General features: G+C 40.7%; 1 protein-coding gene across 2 annotated transcripts in view; it reads left to right on the top strand.

The window, feature by feature from the left end:
• Nucleotides 1-2,247: 2,247 nt before the first annotated feature.
• The window catches only part of LOC120517707 (macrophage mannose receptor 1-like), a 46,986-nt gene continuing 28,096 nt past the window's right edge, over nucleotides 2,248-21,137 (top strand). For both annotated transcript variants that reach the window (XM_039740169.1, XM_039740161.1), the window contains exon 1: nucleotides 2,248-2,309. In XM_039740169.1, coding sequence (XP_039596103.1) covers nucleotides 2,258-2,309 — 52 coding nt within the window. In that variant the 5' untranslated portion in view covers nucleotides 2,248-2,257. The remainder of the gene's footprint in view (nucleotides 2,310-21,137) is intronic.

Here is a 21,137-nt window from a genome sequence, read left to right as displayed (position 1 = left end):
TTACTTCAGCCTTGCAACAGAATGAAAGGTGAACCAAATTTATTTAAATAGAACACATTTGCCAATTGGCACAGTGCCCCATTATCAGCTTACAACACCTGACAGAGAAACCTTTTGTAGTCTTTTCCTGTCATCGATAAACTTTCTGCACATTCATGTCATAAATATGAATCTCAAAAGATCCTGATAAGTTGGTCTTTGCATTTTTTTCTTGTAATTTTGAACCAACTGTGAAATTCTGTTTTGCACTCACAATGAACCCAGTAATGCCTCACAGAAGCCATAGTAACATCAAGGTCGCCGATGGGTGACAGGGAGGTATTCGTGCTGAGGTCAAGCTTCTCCTTAGAGCTGAATGTGCCTTTTAGAACTTTGAAATCTACATGTGTAAAATCCTGGTGTCTGCTTTTAGTGTTCTGGTTTACACATGTTCCCAAGAACAGATGTTTGCTATGTTGGATTACTGTCAGTCCTCTAACTTATCTGCACTCACGATTAAGCCCCGAGACACACATTGACAATCTGGGAGCATGGACTGAACTAAACACCAAGGTAAGCTCCTAGCAGAAAAAGTGTTAACACTCTTCTAAGTTAGACAAATTGTTAATGAATACTACCAGAGACACGCAATTGGCGATTATCTTCAAGGCTCTGAAATGAAATATAACGGACCTTCAGACCATGGGATGGTGCTGTGATCACTAACTCCTTGTTCTCTTTTGCACTCAGAGCAGATGACGACTGGCCAGAAGAACTGTAACATTACTTCCTCAGACACTGTGAAGCTCCTGTTCCGCCACAATCTGCAAATGAAAACGTCAACACCAGGGAGTCAGAATTCAGTTAGGTACCTGCAACTGGATGATAAGGACTACATCTCTGGTAGCCACCTTTTGAGAAGAAAATAGACTTACGAAATCCATATTTCAATTTTTATTGAATATTGTTATTGTAATATTTAATAAGTGTGTCTATTAAACGGGGTTCACCCGACCCTTTATCTTCTTCAGTCTGACTGTATAACAATATGTACAATTAACATCTATCCACCTTCTTAACCCACTTCTCCAGGACAAGCTGGAGCCAATCCCAGCAATCACTGGGCATGAAGCAGGAACAACACCTAGACTGGGCGCAGTCTGCATGTCCTCTCAAATTCATGCCAGATTGCATGGAGACCATCTGTGGACAGCTATTCTCAGGTCTCTCCAGAGATATTCAACTCAAGGAACATTCACAGACTTGACCCTAAGCCATTCTTGTGTTATCATTACCTTGTGCTTTGGGGTCATTGTAAAGCCTGAGCTCTCTGGAGCAAGTTCTCATTAAGGATCTCCTTTCAGCTTTCAGTTGGAGGTGGTAGCCTCCATATAGTTGTAGCTCCCACAGGCTCGTCTGTGAAACATCCTCCTCATGAACTGGACAGCATACTGAGAACTGAGCCACACAACGAATTGGCTGCATGGACTTTATTGTACCACTCAGATATAATATGGTCACTGTCCACCCTTCTTCTCCATGTTATAAATTGTCATTAATCACACCATTATAGCCCAACATCTCCATCTGACTATCCATTTATTGTTCTAATCGTTTAAAACACTAATACAGGTCAATGACATGGGAGGCAGTGTCTTCTGTATCTGACAGCACTGGGTGTAAGGTGGGAAAAACAGACTTGGGGGCCAGTCCTTCATCAGCTGCACTCCCATGCTCACTCATTTATCCAGCCATCCATTATCTGCACTATCTTTCTTCACATCAGGATCATGAGGGCTAAAACTCAAATCCCTCAAAGTAGGGTGTGAAGTGGGTCAGGTCAGAGGTTGCACTGGTTTTGTGCCCGATACACAGTCATCAGATAGAGTCCTCTCTTCACTGCATGCCTGGCATACTCCCCTGGGTCACTCTTTGGTGCTCAACTCAGGGTAGACTTTGATTTTTTTTAGGCTGGGCAATCCAAAAAGACCTGAGGTGAAGGAAATATGGGCAACAAGTACACAATCGCACAAAAATCACGGAGCTGAGCTCACTTACATTACATTGAAGAAAAGCAATTCCAAGCATTTCAGTCAATGCCCTGGTGAGGAAACAAAACTCGGCTCACTTCTTGATGTGCTAAGCTGGAGTGCATGTTAAATGAGCCGGCAAAATAATCAAAAATTGAGCATTTAGGAAAATGTGCTTTTCTCCAACACCCACATTCAAAAAGAAAAAGCTACTCGAGGTGCAACAGTCCAAGGAAATTAGCGTCACAATGTTCAAGTTCAGAATGTGGAAAAGTGCCATTATAGTCTTTGTGTTGGCCAGTAAGTATTGATTATTTATTTTATTATTTAATTATTGCAAACTTGTTCAAAATGTAAATTAAACTAAATTATCTGTTTTATTCTGGTAAACGGACAATAAATTACACAATAAATGCAGTCAATGCCAAATGCATATCTGACAACATATCTTAAAGAAGTCATAATAATAATAATTATTATTATTTACTTGTATATATATAATATTTGTTCTATACTTATGTATAGTTTTAATAAAAAATATTTTATAAGAAACTAATTTTTTAACAATTTTTACACATGTATTTAAATAATCTATTTTTATTGCTTTAAAGTTATTTTAAGATTTGATAAAAATGTTGTCCATGGTTTAATTCAGGTTGTCTTTAGTATGATTTCAATTTAAAAAATGACATATATATAAAATAAATGACTTGCTTTTGATCAATATGTTTAAAATAACTGTTTGGAAAAAATAGTAGTAGTATTTTCATTAGATTTATTGTATAAATATTACATATATATACCCTAGATGAATATTAGATGACATTAGATTAGATACACTTTACTGATCCAAGGGTAAATGCTGATGCATACTGCAGCACAAGAATAAAAAAATAAAGAAACAGACTCACATAACCATACAGTCAATCAAGCAGTTAAGCGATAAGTATATAAATATAAATTTACAAAATATAAAAAATAAATTTAAATAAATACATTTCAGCAAGAACTTTGGGAGGCAGCATTGAATTGCCTGATAGTAGTGGACAAAAAAGACCCCCAGAGGTGCTTCTTAGCACATAATTATGAATGTGTAAGATTATACAGTACATGCATGCATTATAAAACATATATCAATGATATGTCATTTTAGCTAAGGCAGGCAGTGAGATGTTGAGGTTAAAGGTTTGGACTTCAAACCCCGAGGTTGTATTTTTATATCCCATTATTGACACTTTGTGGCCCTGAGCAAGTCAATTCACCTGCCTGTGCTAAAACTGACAAAAAAACAAAAAGAAATGTAATCGGTAGCATCTGAAATGACAAAGGCCATACATAGTGTGTCTCCTAGAAACACTTCTGGGTCATGTAGAAACCAGAAAGGTCCAGACAGCGCCCTCTAATGGCACTCAGGGACCCCAACAGGATGGCACTTCCAGACTCCAACTTTCATTTACCCCTGCGGGTGTCCAAGTTCAATCCATTGTGATCCAATGTTGTACAATAATAAAATGTGAGAACTTCCAAAAGAGTGAATATTTTTTACCAATAACGATGCACTGCACGATAATGTGCTTTCATCCTCTTTTTCTGTACATTTAGCATTCGTTTGCTCAGAGGTTGATGTGCTTGCTGCTTTCTGAGCGGTTCTTCTTTTCTCCACCCTAGTGGTCCGCTTCTTCTCTTCTTTTGTTGGCATCTTTTCGCATTAAAACTGATTAAGTCAGTGTTTGTGTTGCAATTACTTAGTATGTTTTCCTTCACTTTTCACTTAAGATGGCACTGGTCTTCAATCTGCCTTAAGAATGATTTAAGATATGAAGAGGTAGGGGAAGTGACGGAAATGGTGGTAGGGAATGAGAACGGCGTCCGTACACATGTGCCGTATGGCTGCTCTACTGGCCGCTGCCGAGAGTTGATTCTACAATAAAATAAAATAAAAATAAAAAGAGGAACAACGTCAGAGGTCAATCATCACCCAGTAAGCGGATTGACGGCACGTAGTATATGTGTACCAAATTTCAGGTCAGCAGTTCAAATGGTTTGCGAGCTACAGATGAGTTAAGATCCTGGACAGACAAACAGCCACTGTAGCGTATTACATATAAAGATAGACGCTGTATGTGAACTCCACAGTCAGAGACAGTAACAGTTTTGTTGCCTTAGACCGACCAATCAGTCCTGATATCAGACGAGTTTTTGAAGCAGTAGAGACGTCTTTGAGGTGCTGGGCTCAAGTGAGTTCCAGAGTCAAGTTCCAGACTCTGTGACTTTTCAAATATCTGCTGCCACAGCACTCCCTTACCACGCTATGATAGCTTTGTTTTCACCCACAACTGCTTCTCTTAGGATCTGTGCCGTCTCACTCACATGCTGTAATATCTTGGCATTCAAGAAAAGCTTTGACAGACACTTTGTCACGCGGTCACATATCCTGGTAGCCACATATTTGTTGGATGTTTGAACTTTCAGGTCACTTGTCACTTTTGTGTTTGTGATTGTCAGCTTGGTTTGTTAGTTTAGATTAGTTCACAAACAACTTCTTAGATCTGAGGGGTCGCACCCATCTACTACAAGCTAAAACATTTAAACACGTATCGCAGCAAGCAAAGGCCAAGGGGTCTACTTTCATGTCAATTAAAGTAGAAAATAAATTGCAATGCGTCCGATTTTTTTTTTTTTTGTTATTTCAGCATTGCTCATCATCTGTTAGGAACTCATTATATATTTGTGTACTTTGTGCTGTCTTGTTTCTGGACATTAATAACTTTTGTTTTCTTTGTGAAACATTTTATCATTTCCTTCATTTTTCAGTGGGTACCGCATTAATGTGGCCACAGCCAGAGCATATTGGGGTGCAGTTTTTGTGGTATGCAACGTCTGTGTGAAAAATATGCAGCATGGTGACATTTTTAAAAAACGCGCTGCACCTCTGCATTGATGTCAATCAACAGAGTTGATTTTACAAGTACGCAGATAATTATTAATTCAAATATGGAAATGTGATTGAGTCTTTAGAGAGCGATATTCCTTGTTTTCTACCCCCAAATACTTAATTTTGAGTCATGTTACAAAATCGCAGAAAAATAAAATGTTATTTTTGCGAAACAAAACTTCCCTGTTCTGCTCATCACTAACTGGCACACATTTTGCTATCTTGGAATAAGGAGGTGTATCTTAAAAAAAGGATTTAAGTTACTGCTATTAACCTGTGCAATGTTATCTTTGATTTTAGGTATGGGCAAAGGCTGATATTTAGGCTTGCTTCATGGTGGGGGGCACAGACTAAATATAAAAAATAATATGCTTTATTTGAGACTTATTTTAATACCATTGTGTGTCCTTTGATGGTGTCTTTCCTCCTGGTTACTTTAAAAATTCAACATGCTCATTTTCAGCATGATAGTTTCTTTAGATTTCAACATTTTATTTTTAAAAAGCAACAAGTAAAACTGAAGCAAACAGATATCTAAAGTAAAATATGCCCAAAAGCAAACCAAATAACAACCAACAATCAGTAATCCAAAAATGGACCCAAAGCCCATACGTATAGGTTAATAGGAAAAAAAGCGAAATCCAAAAATCAACCAGACTTGACCAGAAGCCAATCCTTCAGCCCCGACCCAGAGGCCATCTCAATTTTAACAGGCCATGTAGCTGTCATATAGGGTGGCCCTGCCCTCCTTGGTTCAATACATAAAATCCAAGTCCATATGACTAAATAAATCTATGTTTAACAAAAAACAATAATATAAGAGAAGTAACAAACATCAATAATAAAATAATACTTAACAGACAACAATTAGATTCAATTCAAAGAGAAACCCCTTGAGCCACAAATGAGGCCCTGACTGTAACAAAATGAACAAACTGAGCCAAAAATGCAAACGCCAGAAGAGAAACCTGTAATTAAAAATCAGTGGGGAATGAGTTTACTTTTTTAAGAGTTTTAGCCCAAAAAGTACACATCTGGACTATTAGACTAGGATCTTGCAGGGGCATTGGCAGGCATGGTGACAGCACCATTAGTATCACCAGAATCATACCAGTGCAGAAGAAAACAAAAATAGAAAATGGTAAAGAGATGATGATATAAATATTACATTAAAGTGTATTAACCATATTTAAAATTCAATAAAAGTATATAAATCAAGCATCGATAGGTTCTAAAATGAAAACTCATGGCAAACAGCTGCAGAGTCTGATCATTTCCTGATCATGTAGACTTAGAATTTTCCTTCTCTGTCCAAATGATGTCCATATTAGCTGTTCAAAACTGGCCCTATACGAGTGAATGTGCATGTGACCTGCGGTTTACTGCAGCTTCGTCCTGGGGTCTGTCCATTAGGAAAAAATATACAAACTATATTAAGCAAGCTCCAAAATAAATAATGTAGATATAATCAATCCATTGTGAACACTAGGTGGCCCTGTTACCCTTTTTAACCCAACAGACAGACGTACAAGACACAGGTTAAAAGCACCAAGAAATATTTTAATATTTTGTCCTCTTGAAAAGAGTGCCCAAAGCACCATAGCCACAATAAACAGGCAAATAAACCAATAATCACCACAATTCTCTCTCTCTCTCTCTCTCTCTCTCTCTCTCTCTCTCTCTCTCTCTCTCTCTCTCTCTCTCTATATATATATATATATATATATATATATTGTGAAGTTGACCCGGACACAGACAGGCGGACATGTTGTTTTCACACCACCACACGTTTATTATACAAAACTATTTACAACAATATTGGTCACTCAGACCCAGTTCAATAAAGTCAGTGCACAAACCCCAAAGTCACAGTCCTGGCCACAATGCCTTTCTTCGGGCCGCCTCCACAGCTCTCCTGAGCTTCGTCCTTCCTCTTCCCGACTCCAGCCTCGAATGAATGGAGACGGCCCCTTTTATTCTGTACCCGGATGAGCACCAGGTGTTCCCGGCATTCCTCCCTTGGCCACGCCCAGCGTGGCGGAAGTGCCGGCTATCCTCCCGGCAGCTGTCCAGGTAACGTCCAAAGTCTTCCCCAGCACTTCCTGGTGTGGCGGAAGTGCTGGGGTAACAGGTCCCCAAGGCATTGGGGCGCCTCCTGGCGGTGACCAGAGCAACCCGGAAGGCAACCCCCACGTGATCCAGGGTGGGCACAGACCCACATCCGGTCCCTCATGACGTCCCAGCCGGGTCATGGCCCCTGGCATCCCTGACAATATATATATATATATATATATATATATATATATATCTCCTCCACTCCTCCCAGCAAGCGCTGTCTACTACCTCCCGACTCTGGCTCGCTTGCTGGGTTCACAATAGTCCTTTATATAGTCCTTCACCCAGAAGTGCTTCTGTTCTTCCATCCACGTGGCTTGCCAGCACTTTTTTTTCTTCAGCCCGGAAGCACTTTGGAGATTCCGTCCTCGTGATTTGGGAATACTTCTGGGTGATTGATGTGGCATGACTCCTCCGGTCCTTCTTGCAGTGTTCCTGCCGGCACCCATGGTACCCAGTAGGGCTGCATTGTCGGACTCCATGTCCCATAGTGCCCTATGGGAATCCAGGGGACCCCTTGCAGTCCAGAAAAGCTGCCATTTACAACTTTGGGGGAGGCAGTGTCCACAAGTAGCTGTCTTCTCCCATCCTTTTATTCTTTGGGCATCCTGGCCGAGTTAAGCTGCCCACCGTCCATCACACCATATAAAGCTGAATGGCTTTCAACTGATACTGCAAACTCTACATTTAAATAATCTGATTGTTTTACAGGCTTTTGTGAAGTTATATTTTGTCAAGGCAAAAGCTACCATTATGTTCCATTACTAAAGACATGGAAAAATGCTCAGACGTACTGCAGAAACCACTACGTGGACCTGGCAACCATTGACAGCACAGCTGAAAACCTTCTTCTGTACAACTGGCTCATGAATTCTACATCAATGCTCCACATCTGGATTGGGCTCTACCGGGGCATCAGTAACTTTAAGTGGTCCAACGGGGATGCCGTTCTCTACACCAACTGGTGTGAAGGCTGTATAAATGATTTTGAATGCACGAGGTTGGACCCATTTGGCTGGTGGCTCACGGACAACTGCAGTTTACAACTGGAATTCATTTGCTACATGACAGGTACCAACTGCTATGGCTGTTTGATTGTAGCATGGAGTGAGAAAGGAATGTCCAATGAAGAAACTATCTAAGATAGAGGGGTTCTTGGACTGTGTTCAATCCCATGAAAAACACCAACACAATGTGTGTTTATTAAAAAACTACACCAGTTAGGCAGAGATACACACGGGGAACAAAACAGGGTCCTTCCTATAAAAGTGTTGATCTACATTTAGTTTCATTTCCTTAGCAGGTGCTTTTATCCAAAAGAAGTCAACATAATCGAGTAAACATCAGTCTGTGGTGTTACAGGGCAAGGGTACAAACTTGATTTCCACAAATCAAAAGCTCAACCTATATATATATATAAAATCCATCTTTTCAGGAGAGAACTACTTAACAGATTTAGGTCGGGTTTTTTCTATAATTTGCTTGAACATTCCGGTTGATTTTGCGACTTCTCTCATCGCGCCAAGTATCATAGTTCACTTGTGGTACTGATTTATCTGTGCGAATCTGAGAGAGACGCAGCGGGCTGAGGGGAGGGGGGCGGGCCCACCTCACTCACGCTCCAACCTCAGGGCGTATCTTACCTCCGCTAAGATAGCGAACAAGAGAACTACTTAATGGATTTAGATCGTTTTTTTTTCTATAATTTGCTTGAACATTCCAGAGGGTAGGGGGAAGTGTGACGTCAGGAGTGGGGAGCTGGGCAGGGCCCTCCTCACTATGCTGTTTCACTACTAAGCCACGGCAAATGGCTAATGGAATATATAAGTGAGTTATAATTCCCAGATTTACAAAACCTAACAGCTATCAGTTAGACAGTGTCATCATGCAAGGGAAGGAGTGCACAAACAAAGCAAATGTTGGGGTACCAACCCTTTCCTCCCCTTTTAATTGTTTAGTTCAAAAACAAAAACGGGCGCTTGATGGCTTGTGAAAAACAAAATAAATAACAAGAATCAGAATGTGGCACTTGTGGCCTTCAAAGTGCATGAAGCTCTAGTCATCATTGACCGACACTTCTCTTGATGTCTTCGAGTTTTACGGAGCTTCAGCCAGAAGGATAGAGTCAGCTACCCTCAATGGGCATCTTCTTTTTCAAATATTTGACGCGAGTATTCTTTTTAACTGTGTAATTCTTCCTCATTAAGTAAATCATTACTTTTCTTATGAACGCCCCAAATAGGATAATGTTGGGTAATTCCCTTAAGGTTATAGATAGCCAAATTCATCAGGGCATGCCATACACATTAACAACCTCAGGGCATTCAGACATTCCAGATATTCAGCAGCCAGGCCATATTAGCGAGGCCGCTGCAGGTTTACACTAACTCAGACTTGCCATGGTTTGGTACCTTATCACTGTATATCTTGGACCTCCTTCACTTCGACTCCATCTCTAATCTGATTGAAAACATGTTTCTGTCCCGCAGTCTCGGCTGAAGGTTTAGGGGGCTCATGCGCTGTCTGTGGCTGCCCCTGTTCTTAGATAGATAGATAGATAGATAGATAGATAGATAGATAGATAGATAGATAGATAGATAGATAGATAGATTAAAAGACACTATATGACAGATAGATAGATAGATAGATAGATAGATAGATAGATAGATAGATAGATAGATAGATTAAAAGACACTATATGATAGATAGATAGATAGATAGATAGATAGATAGATAGATAGATAGATAGATAGATAGATAGATAGATAGATAGATAGATAGATAGATAGATAGATAGATAGATAGATAGATAACAGGCACTATATATAGATAGATAGATATAGATAGATAGATAGATAGATAGATAGATAGATAGATAGATTAAAAGACACTATATGACAGATAGATAGATAGATAGATAGATAGATAGATAGATAGATAGATAGATAGATAGATACTTTATTAATCCCAAGGGGAAATTCATATACTCCAGCAACAGCATAATGATAAAAAATATATATTAAATTAAAGATTAATGAAAATGCAGGTAAAAACAGCCAACAACTTTGAATAATGTGAATGTTCCATGGAATAATGTTGAATAATGTTCTATGGAGTAGTCTACCCTTCTTCATTATGTCTTCCAACTCTACTGACAATTTTAAATCTTAATTAAAATCTTTTCCTTTCTTATTTCTTAAGGACGTGCTTAAAGGTAGTAATATCATATTTTTTATTGTATTCTTCTTAATGGCATGGTATCATTTATGTTTATGTATTTTATTTTACATTTTGTAGCTTATAATACATTTATTTATTATAGTTATTGATTTTATTTTGAACTTGTTTTTTATTCTTCATTTGTGTGGAGCACTTTTGTTTCCATCTGTTGTGTTTAAATGTTGATTGATTTGATCGATGGTGAGCTACTGTTTGCACAAAGTTATAACACCTGCATTTATGAGTTTTTCCTTTCTGCTTATGAGCTTCAACATCAAACACACATTAAAAGAATTCTTCTCATTCCCATTCAAAGTCATGGTGGCGCAGTGTCTCCCAGCACCAGTGCTGCAGGGTTGGCTCCCAGTGTGAACACGTCTTGTGTGCATTTTGCACTTTCTTGCCCGGTGCTGTGATCTGATTTATGATCTCCATCCCAAAATAATGTTGGTTGGGCTTATTAGTAACTCTAAACTCACCATGGCATTGGAGAATGGCAACAGGTCACATGTTAATTAACACAAGAATTTTACTTTACTCTACGCTTGTGACCAGAATGACCCTATTGTCCTAACTTACCGGTTAAAAAACATCTTTTTCTATGAACATGGTGGCTACTGTTGCTAGTAAAATGGTGTTTGGAAAATATTATATCTACAGACTTAAAGAGTGATGAGGGCCATTGCTGCAAGTGAGAATTTCACTGGTCACTGTGCATGTGACAATAATGACACTATAAACTTTCAACTCTGGAGTCAGAACAGGTGTGTGCCTGAGTGGTCTCAGCGATGAGTTGGTGCCCAGTTCAGGGCTGGTTCCTTACATGTGCCCAGTGCTACCAAGGTAGGCTTTGACTGAACTGATTAAGAATTAAAGAACAGATATCACAAGTCTATAAAAAATATTTTTTGTTTGCCGCTGGGAACTTCCGACCAGCTCTTTATTAAGTTTTTTACACTGATTTCATATGTGCAATCATAATTAAGCCAGCACGTCAGGTTTTTGAGATACACATCATTGACATTTTGACACTATTGAATATCAATACATCAAGACAATATCTGGAGTTTCAACTCTGTCCCACCAAAATTATTTTGATGTGTTTATTCTGAAAACAAACCAGAAGACGATACCATCCAGTTCTCTACAAGCTCAGCATAACTCTCTGCTCTGTGACTGCCAAGAAAATTGTGGACAACTTGCAGAAATGCCCATGCTGTGAATACACTTGACTTGAGCATTCCTAGTTTTCATCCTCTTTCTCTGTATGTTTAGCATTCCTTTGTTCAGAGGTTGATGTGCTTGCTGCTTCCTGTGGTATCGCGGGTCCACAGCTCATGTTAAAAGGGCCTCTTTTTAAAATAAATAATCGGCGCATTCGCAGCTTAACGAGGGGCGTACTGGTTGTGTAGCCAAAGCGGTTCCTGAGTAGTTTGTGATGTGGGCGTTTCTCACCTAAGTGCACAGGTGAAAAATGGTCTGCATCCATAATTGTTCCCAGGAGCTGCTGATTGCCACAGCTGCCACGTCCTCTTGATAAATAGACGTGTGAGATGGCTAAGGGGGAGAAGAAAAAGAAGAGAATAGGAAAGAACGAGAAGTTGCAGGAGAAGGCATGAAGCAGGAGGAGAAAGCCGGTGCAGGAGAGAGAGAGCGAGAGAGCAAGAGAGCAAGAGAGAGAGCGAGAGAGAGAGAGAGAGAGAGCGAGAGAGAGAGAGAGAGCACCCAAGTGCAAGTGTAGCTAAACAAGGAGCCTGGGTGTTTGGCCGACACCCAGGGAGCAGTCGTAGTGGTCGACTCCCGCTGAGTTTATTGTGAAGAGCGGGAATGACCAGAAGTCGGATGACTGGTTGCTGGGGAGCCCAAGTCGGTGTTTGGTGGAGCCAGGGTTCGGTGAGGTGAACCGATCAGCCGAAGCAGGCAGAGCAGGTCAGCTGCAGCTAGGGTGACTCCCCTGTTGCAGGGCCCATTTGGGAGAAGCAGGGGAGCCGCCAGTAGTAGAAGAAGGATGTACTGGATTTTTAAAAGTTCAGCATTCAGTAAGATTTTTTCTAATTTGATTTTAACCTCCACTTTTCACCCCTGTTTTACTGGATTATGTACTGAAAATTTTAGGAAGGCACTGCGCTATTTATTTGGACACTTTGTTTTTGTTGTTGGTTTTTACATAAAAGCACTTGACACTTTTTACACCATCTCCTTGCTCCATTTGTTGTGCCTCACTGCCGTGCTCATTGGTAACATTACTGACAGTGTTTGGTTTAAGGGCTCCCGGAAGCGAGATGGGAGCATTCAGTATACCTGCATCGTCACATTTCCTGAGCAGCTGTTCTTTTCTCCACCCTAGCGGCCTGCTTCTTCTCTTCTTCCGTCGGCATCTTTAAGTCAGTGTTTGTGTTGCAATTACTTACTATGTTTTCCTTAATGTTTCACATAAGCTGGCACTTAAGTCTTCAATCTGCCTCAAGAATGATTTAAGGCATGAAGAGGTAGGGGAAGTGACAGTGAAGGTGGCAGGGATGAGAACGGCGCTTGTACGCATGGGCCACATGGCCGCCCTGCTGGCTGCTGGCGAAAGTTGATTCAGTGAAATAAAATAAAAATAAATAGAGGAATAACTTTGGAGGTCAATCAGCACCCCAAAAGTGGATAGTAGACGTCACATAGTATATGTGTACCAAATTTCAGGTTAATAGTTCAAACGGTTTGCGAGCTACAGGTGATTTAAAATCAGTAGCGTATTATATAAGAAGAAGATTATTGTTTGGCTGCTAATTAGGGAAAATGAAACAATTAAGGAGTCTGTGTCTTCAAGAGCAAGTCAAATAAAATGAATTCAAAAGAAGTTAATCAGCAGCAAAAAACAGGGCAGTAATTAAGAAAAGGGTTAGAATGAAAACCTGCAGCCACTGCGGCCCTCCAGGAGTTTGAGATCCCTGCTAATTAGTAATTTGCCACTTAAAATTGTGCTTTACTGTGAAGTGTTTTTTGTTTTAAATACATTTTAAAAATAACTTGTCTGTTCTTGCAGCTTACAATGGGGCAGAAGGGTGCACAGTTTCGTGATTGAAAAAGCATTAAAACTTACCAAATATGTCAATATTATTGAGTATTGATTTGCACCTTGAGATTAAATGCGTATTGCAATTATAAGCTGGAAAAAAGCAAAACATTGTTGTTTTATTCAGCCATTTTAAAAGGAGACCGGCTGAGCCCTTGACTTGCTTTACTTCGTCCTCCTCCATGATGACCTTTCAGCTCCAGGGATGTGAATTCACCTCAAGAAGTAATCACCAAGTGACATGGAATGCTGGTGCCCTGTCACACATTACGATAACTTACATTGCACCTCTTTGACAATACGGAAGCTTATTTAATTATTTCACAAATACATGCTGCCTCTGGGCAGACAATGGACACATGTGCTACAGTGAGACATCCTTGACTTAGCAGCGATGGCATCCACAGGGAGAACAAGAGTGTTCATGGCTCACCTTGCAGAAGAACTTCGTTGTCACTTCTTACAGGTGTAAAAGAAATAAGACAACACAGCGTAAAGAGTTGGGGTTTCCGGCCCCGTATACTGTAAACAAAATATGTTCTCAAGGTCAAGGGTACAAACAAAAATATTGCTTATGCGCGCGACCACTTCACATGCGCCGGCGGCCATTTTTATATAGGAGGAGCCGGAAGTGGAGGAATGCTGGGAAGGAGGCGTGAGGGATGACGGGATTCGTGACGTCAGGGAAGATGGCGGAGGAAGGGCGGAAGTGGACGTGGTGCGGTCAGGTTATGATGGCGGAGCGTCTTTTTTCCTGAAAGAGAGAGCAGAAAGGTTAGTACCCTGCCATTCCCTACCGACAAACGTCCTTCGAAGCGATTTGGTCCGCCATGCCTCCTACTCGCGCATGCGTGACACAGGAAAAGGCAATGGAAAAAGAAAAGATGATGCAGCATCAACAAACTTCAGTTCTAAGACCTCCGCTTCCCCCAAGAAAGAAAGTTCAGTGTCAGATGCTCGTTCAGTGTAATAGGAACCACAGCACAGAGAGGTGTGTGCACTGCAACAAGTGCACGTGTCGTAAATGTAGGAAGAACGGTCCTTGGGTGTGTGGGAACTGTTAACATTTGAATGTGATGATTTTATACAGCACGGAACCAACCTCTCTGTACTATTCTGTCCTCTGCCTCTTCTGGAGTTTGTTTGTTATACCATGTCTGTATCTGAAAACAGCGCCAGATCGGGGGTTTGGGGGGACATGTTATGAGAGCGTGAACGTGAGTGAGAGAATAAAACTGAAAAAAAAATGCTAACTTTGACAAGTACTATAAATTTACAGTGGCTGTTAAAGACGTAAATCAAATGTAAGTTTTTATTGTATACAGTGATCCCTCGCTATATTGCGCTTCAAACTTTCGCAGCTTCACTCCATTGCGGATTTTAAATGTAAGCATATCTAAATATATATCACGCATTTTTCGCTGGTTCGCGGATTTCTGTGGACAATGGGTCTTTTAATTTATGGTACATGGTTCCTCAGTTTGTTTGCCCAGTTGATTTCATACAAGCTACTCAATCAGAGCACGTATTACATATTAAATAAAACTCCTCAATGATATATGATATGCTTCCCGCGCAGTACTTCTTACACTTAAAAGCTCTAACAGCCCATATTGATTTTTGATTGTTTGCTTTTCTCTGTCTCTCTCTCTCTGACATTCTCTGCTCCTGATGGAGGGGGTGTGAGCAGAGGGGCTGTTTGCTTAGAAGATACGGACGCTCCGCTAAAAAATGCTGAAAGACTACCTTCACATTGATCCCTTCATTGCGGCCGCTTTATCGTGGTGCTTCGCATACATAAAAGCCCAACAGCCCTATTGATTTTTGATTGTTTACTTTACTCTCTCTCTCTGACATTCTCTGCCCCTGACATTTACTCCTTTGAAGAGGAAGATATGTTTGCATTCTTTTAATTGTGAGAAAGAACTGTCATCTCTGTCTTGTCATGGAGCACAGTTTAATCTTTTGACTAAAGGGTGTTATTTCATGTCTAGAGGGGTCTAATAATGTTAAAAAACATATTTAGAAGGTCATAAACAGGTTTTCTATAATCTAACTGCAAAAATATTAGATTTATAAATAAAGAACTGCGGTGGGTTGGCACCCTGTCCAGGATTGGTTCCTGCCTTGTGCCCTGTGTTGGCTGGGATTGGCTCCAGCAGACCCCCGTGACCCTGTATTCGGATTCAGCGGGTTAGAAAATGGATGGATGGATAAATAAAGAATCCTACTTCATGGAAATTCATTTATCTGTCTGGAGAGGATTAACCGCTATAAACAAGGGTTTACTGTATAACTGTGCGGAGAATATTTCTGAACAGTTTGGGAGAGTTTCTAAGGGCTTAAAATATATAAAAATAACCATACAAACATAAGGTTTCTACTTCGCGGATTTTCATCTATCGCGGGGGGTTCTGGAACGCAACCCCCGCGATCGAGGAGGGATTAGAACAATTAGAACAATTAGAACAATCTAGACGAGAACAGGCCATTCAGCCCAACAAAGCTCGCCAGTCCTATTCACTTGCTTCCTCCAAGAAAACATCAAGTCGAGTTTTGAAAGTCCCTAACGTCTTACTGTCTACCACACTACTTGGTAACTTATTCCAAGTGTCTATCGTTCTTTGTGTAAAGAAAAACTTCCTAATGTTTGTGCGAAATTTACCCTTAACAAGTTTCCAACTGTGTCCCCGTGTTCTTGATGAGCTCATTTTAAAATACAAGTCTCGATCCACTGTACTAATTCCCTTCATAATTTTAAACACTTCAATCATGTCACCTCTTAATCTTCTTTTGCTTAAACTGTAAAGGCTCAGCTCTTTTAATCTTTCCTCATAATTCAACCCCTGTAGACCTGGAATCAGCCTAGTCGCTCTTCTCTGGACCTTTTCTAGTGCTGCTATGTCCTTTTGTAGCCTGGAGACCAAAACTGCACACAGTACTCAAGATGAGGCCTCACCAGTGCATTATAAAGGTTGAGCATAACCTCCTTGGACTTGTACTCCACAGATCGTGCTATATAACCTAACATTCTGTTAGCCTTCTTAATGGCTTCTGAACACTGTTTGGAAGTTGATAGCTTGGAGTCCACTATGACTCCTAAATCCTTCTCATAAGGTGTACTCTCGATTTTTCGACCGCCCATTGTGTATTCAAACCTAATATTTTTACTTCCTATGTGTAATACTTTACATTTACTGACATTAAATTTCATCTGCCACAAATCTGCCCAAGCCTGTATGCTATCCAAGTCCTTCTGTAATGATATAACGGATTCCAAATTATCTGCTAATCCACCTATCTTGGTATCATCTGCAAACTTAACCAGCTTGTTACTTATATTCCTATCTAAATCATTTATATATATTAAAAATAGCAGCGGCCCTAGCACTGACCCCTGTGGAACACCACTCTTAACATCGGCAGTTCTGATGAGGTTCCTCGCACCATCACCCTCTGCTTCCTGTGTCTGAGCCAATTCTGCACCCATCTAAAAACATCACCCTGAATTCCCACTTCTTTTAACTTGATGCCCAACCTCTCATGTGGCACCTTATCAAATGCTTTCTGAAAGTCCAGATAAATAATATCATAAGCTCCACTTTGATCGTATCCTTTTGTTGCCTCCTCATAGAATTCCAACATGTTAGTAAAACACGACCTCCCCCTTCTGAACCCATGCTGACTGTTCAGAATAACTCCTGTCCTTGTCATGTGTTGCTCAATCTTATCCTTAATAATTCCTTCCATTAATTTTCCTGTGATGCTTGTTAAGCTTACTGGCCTATAGTTGCTTGGATCTGCCCTGTCACCCTTTTTATATAATGGGATGATATTTGCCATTTTCCAGTCCTTTGGAATCTCTCCAGTGCACAGTGACTTCCTAAAAATATGTGTCAAGGGTTTATATATGTACTCACTAGCCTCCTTAAGAACACGAGGATAAATATTATCTGGGCCTGGTGATTTGTTTGATTTCATCTTATTTAATCTGAGCAGCACTTCTCCCTCTACAATTTCCAAATCCCTCAGTACCTCCTTAGTAGTTGTGTTTACCTCTGGCAGGTTATCCACTTGCTCACTTGTAAACACCTCAGAAAAATGTAAGTTTAGGGCATCTGCTATTTCATTGTCTGTATCTTTTAATTCCCTTTACTATTCCTGATGAACTTGACCTCCTCCTTAACTGTTCTTTTACTACTAAAATACTGAAAGAATCTCTTGGGGTCTTCTTTCGCCTTATCTGCTATATTCCTCTCCAACTGTCTTTTAGCCTCTCTGATATCCTTCTTAATGGTTGCCCTCATGTTCTCATACGCTACGGTTCTCTTTGCAGTCATTAGTCTTATATGCCTTATACAGCAGTTTTTCCTTTGCAACTTCTTTTTAAATCTTTATTAATCCATCGTGGAGATTTTTTAGTTTCCTATTACTTCCAAATTTAGGTATGTATCTGTCCTGCATTACATGTAAAACATTTTAAACCTGTTCCACTGCTCCTCGACTGTCTCCACATTTAAAAGCTTATCCCAGTCTATCCTACTTAGACTTTGTCGCATCTGCTCAAAATTAGCCCTACTAAAGTTCAACTTAACAATTTTAGTCTTTGCATCTGTACTCTTACAAAATACTGAGAATTGTATTACATTATGGTCACTTGACCCTAGTGGTTCAATCACCTCTACACCCTCAATTCTATCCTGATTATTACAGAATACTAAATCCAGATAGGCTTCACCCCTTGTTGGTGCTTTAACATGCTGTGTTAAAAACAGTCGCGATTACTTCTAAAACTCCTGCTCTTGTGCTCCTCCATCTGTAAGGTTATCCCAGTTAATATTTGGATAATTAAAGTCCCCATGACTATAATATCCCCTGTAAACTTGCCTTTTGATATTACTAAAAGATGTGTGTTGAAATTACTGTCTGAATTGGGTGGTCTATAACACACTCCTAAAATGAGACCTTTTCCCTAATATTTTCCAGGCGAAGCCACATGTCCTCACTAAGATGGGGCTCATCATCCAACTGAAGATGACTTACATTTAATTCCTGTTTGGCATAAACAGCAACTCCTCCTCCTTTTCTGTTCTGTCTATCTTTCCTAAAAATGTGTATCCCTCTATGTTACACTCATCCCCATCTTTGTTATTTAGCCAGGTTTCCGTTATTGCTATAATATCATAATTGTGCTCTGCTACATACAACTCCAACTCACTTACCTTATTTTTGATACTTCTAGCATTAAGGCAAGCTATTTTTAATGTGTTAATCCTTCTATCTTTACGTGTTTGCTTAAAATTTACATTACTATGCATTTTTATTTCTACACCATTGTTTGTTCTTCCATGTATAGATCTAAATCTGGCCTGTCCTAAACTCCCTGACCCCCATTCCCTAGTTTAAACAATCCTCGACTAGCCTACACATACGCCTCCCCAATACATTGGTGCCCCTCCGGTTCAGATGTAACCCGTCACGGCGAACAGGTCCCATCTGTTCCAAAAGGAGTCCCAATGCCCCATAAACCTATACCCTTCTACCCTGCACCAAGATTTGAGCCACGCGTTAAGCCTTCTAATCTCCTCAATCTTACCTGGACTGGCGCGTGGCACAGGCAGAACTTCGGAGAAGACTACCTTGTCAGTTCTGCTCCTCAGCTTGGTACCTAACTCTTTGAATTTGGATCGCAGAACTGACAGACTACCCTTATGTATGTCATTTGTTCCAACGTGGACAATGACAACTGGATCCACCCGCTCTGGCCAAGAGCCTATCCACCCTTCCAGGAGGTCTCCCACCTGTGCTCCCGGAAGGCAACACACCGCATGAGACTCTCTCTCTCTGGAGCACACCTGCGCTTCAATCCCCTAATGATTGAGTCCCCAACTATCACTACCTCTCTCTTTTGGGAACTGGTTTTGAGGTGGCCCGTTGGGGCTCCTCAACCCTGCCTACCACCTCAGAATTATCAGAGTCACCGTCCAGCTCCGCCAGGACATGATAACGGTTAGACACTTCTAATTCTGGGGTTGATGCCCCCGGACAGTGTGCACCCTTTACCTTACGCCTTGCGACCGTGACCCACCTATTCCTACCTGTCTGGTCTGGAATCTCCTCCGCGCCACCTTAGGGGTGCACACTATCTCTAAAGGACACCTGGGCCAAGTCCGCCAATTCTCTATTACAACGCAGGTCAGCCAACTCCTCCTCCAGTTCAGCGACCCTGAGCTCGAGGTGCTGGATCAGCTGGCATCTCTTGCAGATGTAGCCCTCATAGACAACTGGCTCTTCCAAACCATCATCTAAAAAGTCCAACATCCAACAGGACTTGCATTGCACTGGCCTCATTATTAAAATTTGATTTGGGATTACTAAGCTGCCTTAACTATATATTTTTTTTTCTTAAAATTAAATTTCTTCTTCTTTCAGCTGCTCCTTAACTTAAATGGTAACACTAAGATCTGCTACAGATATTTTACACCTTTTCCCCCTTAAGCTCCTGTACTGTTCTCCCTCTCAGCTGCCTGCCTTTCTATGAGGTTAACTTTACTTTTCTCTGTCTCTTCTAGCTTTGCGCTCTTCTTACTTATAAGCTCTTCACTCGCACTGTTTGTATTCCCCCGTATTAATGAACCAATACGCTGTCGCCCACTTAACTGTTCTGCCTCTGGACCGCTAAGGACTGTTTAATCTAAAATAAACAAATAAATAAAACTTTACTACCTTATTTGCTCCTACTGCTCCTTGTGCCTGATCGGTGTCTTAACGCAGGCCGCTTACCTGCGCACTACTGAGTTTCCACCTTTTACTGCTTTGAAGTCAGCCGCGGCCTTTTTTTCTTTTCCTTTAAACTAAGGAATCGCTGTTACGACGACGCGGTTATTTATTTACAAATGCCGATATCAGTTACTGCTGCTTTCTACCCTGCCGCCTCGATGCTAATTCAAATACAGATAACAAGAAAAAGAACAAGTACAAATAACTTTTCCAAGCGCACTTCCAAACACCCAGCTACTTTTGCTCTTGTGCGGGCGAAAAAAAAAGCAAAAAAACCCTTCTAAAGGGAAAAAAGCTTTAAAAAATTCCCACACGGTTCCTTAGAGGCAACCAAAACCCAAGTTTTTAAGAGCAAAATGTATTTTTTTAATGTAAATCTCACACCACAGAACAAACCAACACTCTCAACAGACTCTAGCGTTTGCAAAGCACACGTCAGCACAAAGCACACGTGACTCTCCTATTACTATACTCATATTACTGTAATATTAACAATAAGAGCAGCCAGCATCAAACTCAGAAGCTGTTGATTGGGAGTCAGCAGTTCTTAGCATTGCACCACGCAAGCTGTCGTAAGGTAAAGTCATCCCTGATGGAGGATCGGAGGAATCGGGGGGTAGAGGGGTCCTTTCATCAGCTTGCTGGCCGAGTTCTCCAGGCCTCTAAACAAATCCAAATCATATTATGTGATATCATCTACTCTTGAATTCTGGTCCGTACTTGTAAAATTTGTATTTTTATGCTGTATTGAGGATCACTTGTGTCCTGTTCTGTGTATTGTATTGTATTGGGCCCCTTCTCTTTGACACCCTCTGCATGTCCAACCTACTTGGAAAAGGGTCACTTTTTGAACTGCCTTTCTCAAGGTTTTTTCCATTTTTTTCCCCTACAAGGATTTTTTGGGAGCTTTTCCTTGTCTTATTAGAGAGTCAAGGATCAGGGGGCTGTCAAGAGGCAGGGTCTGTTAAAGCCCACTGCGGCACTTCTTGTGTGATTTTCGTCTATACAAAAATAAATT

Source organism: Polypterus senegalus, chromosome 1 (assembly GCF_016835505.1).
Source record: "Polypterus senegalus isolate Bchr_013 chromosome 1, ASM1683550v1, whole genome shotgun sequence".
Taxonomy (NCBI): Eukaryota; Metazoa; Chordata; class Cladistia; order Polypteriformes; family Polypteridae; genus Polypterus; species Polypterus senegalus.
This window is presented reverse-complemented; position numbering and strand designations above follow the sequence as displayed.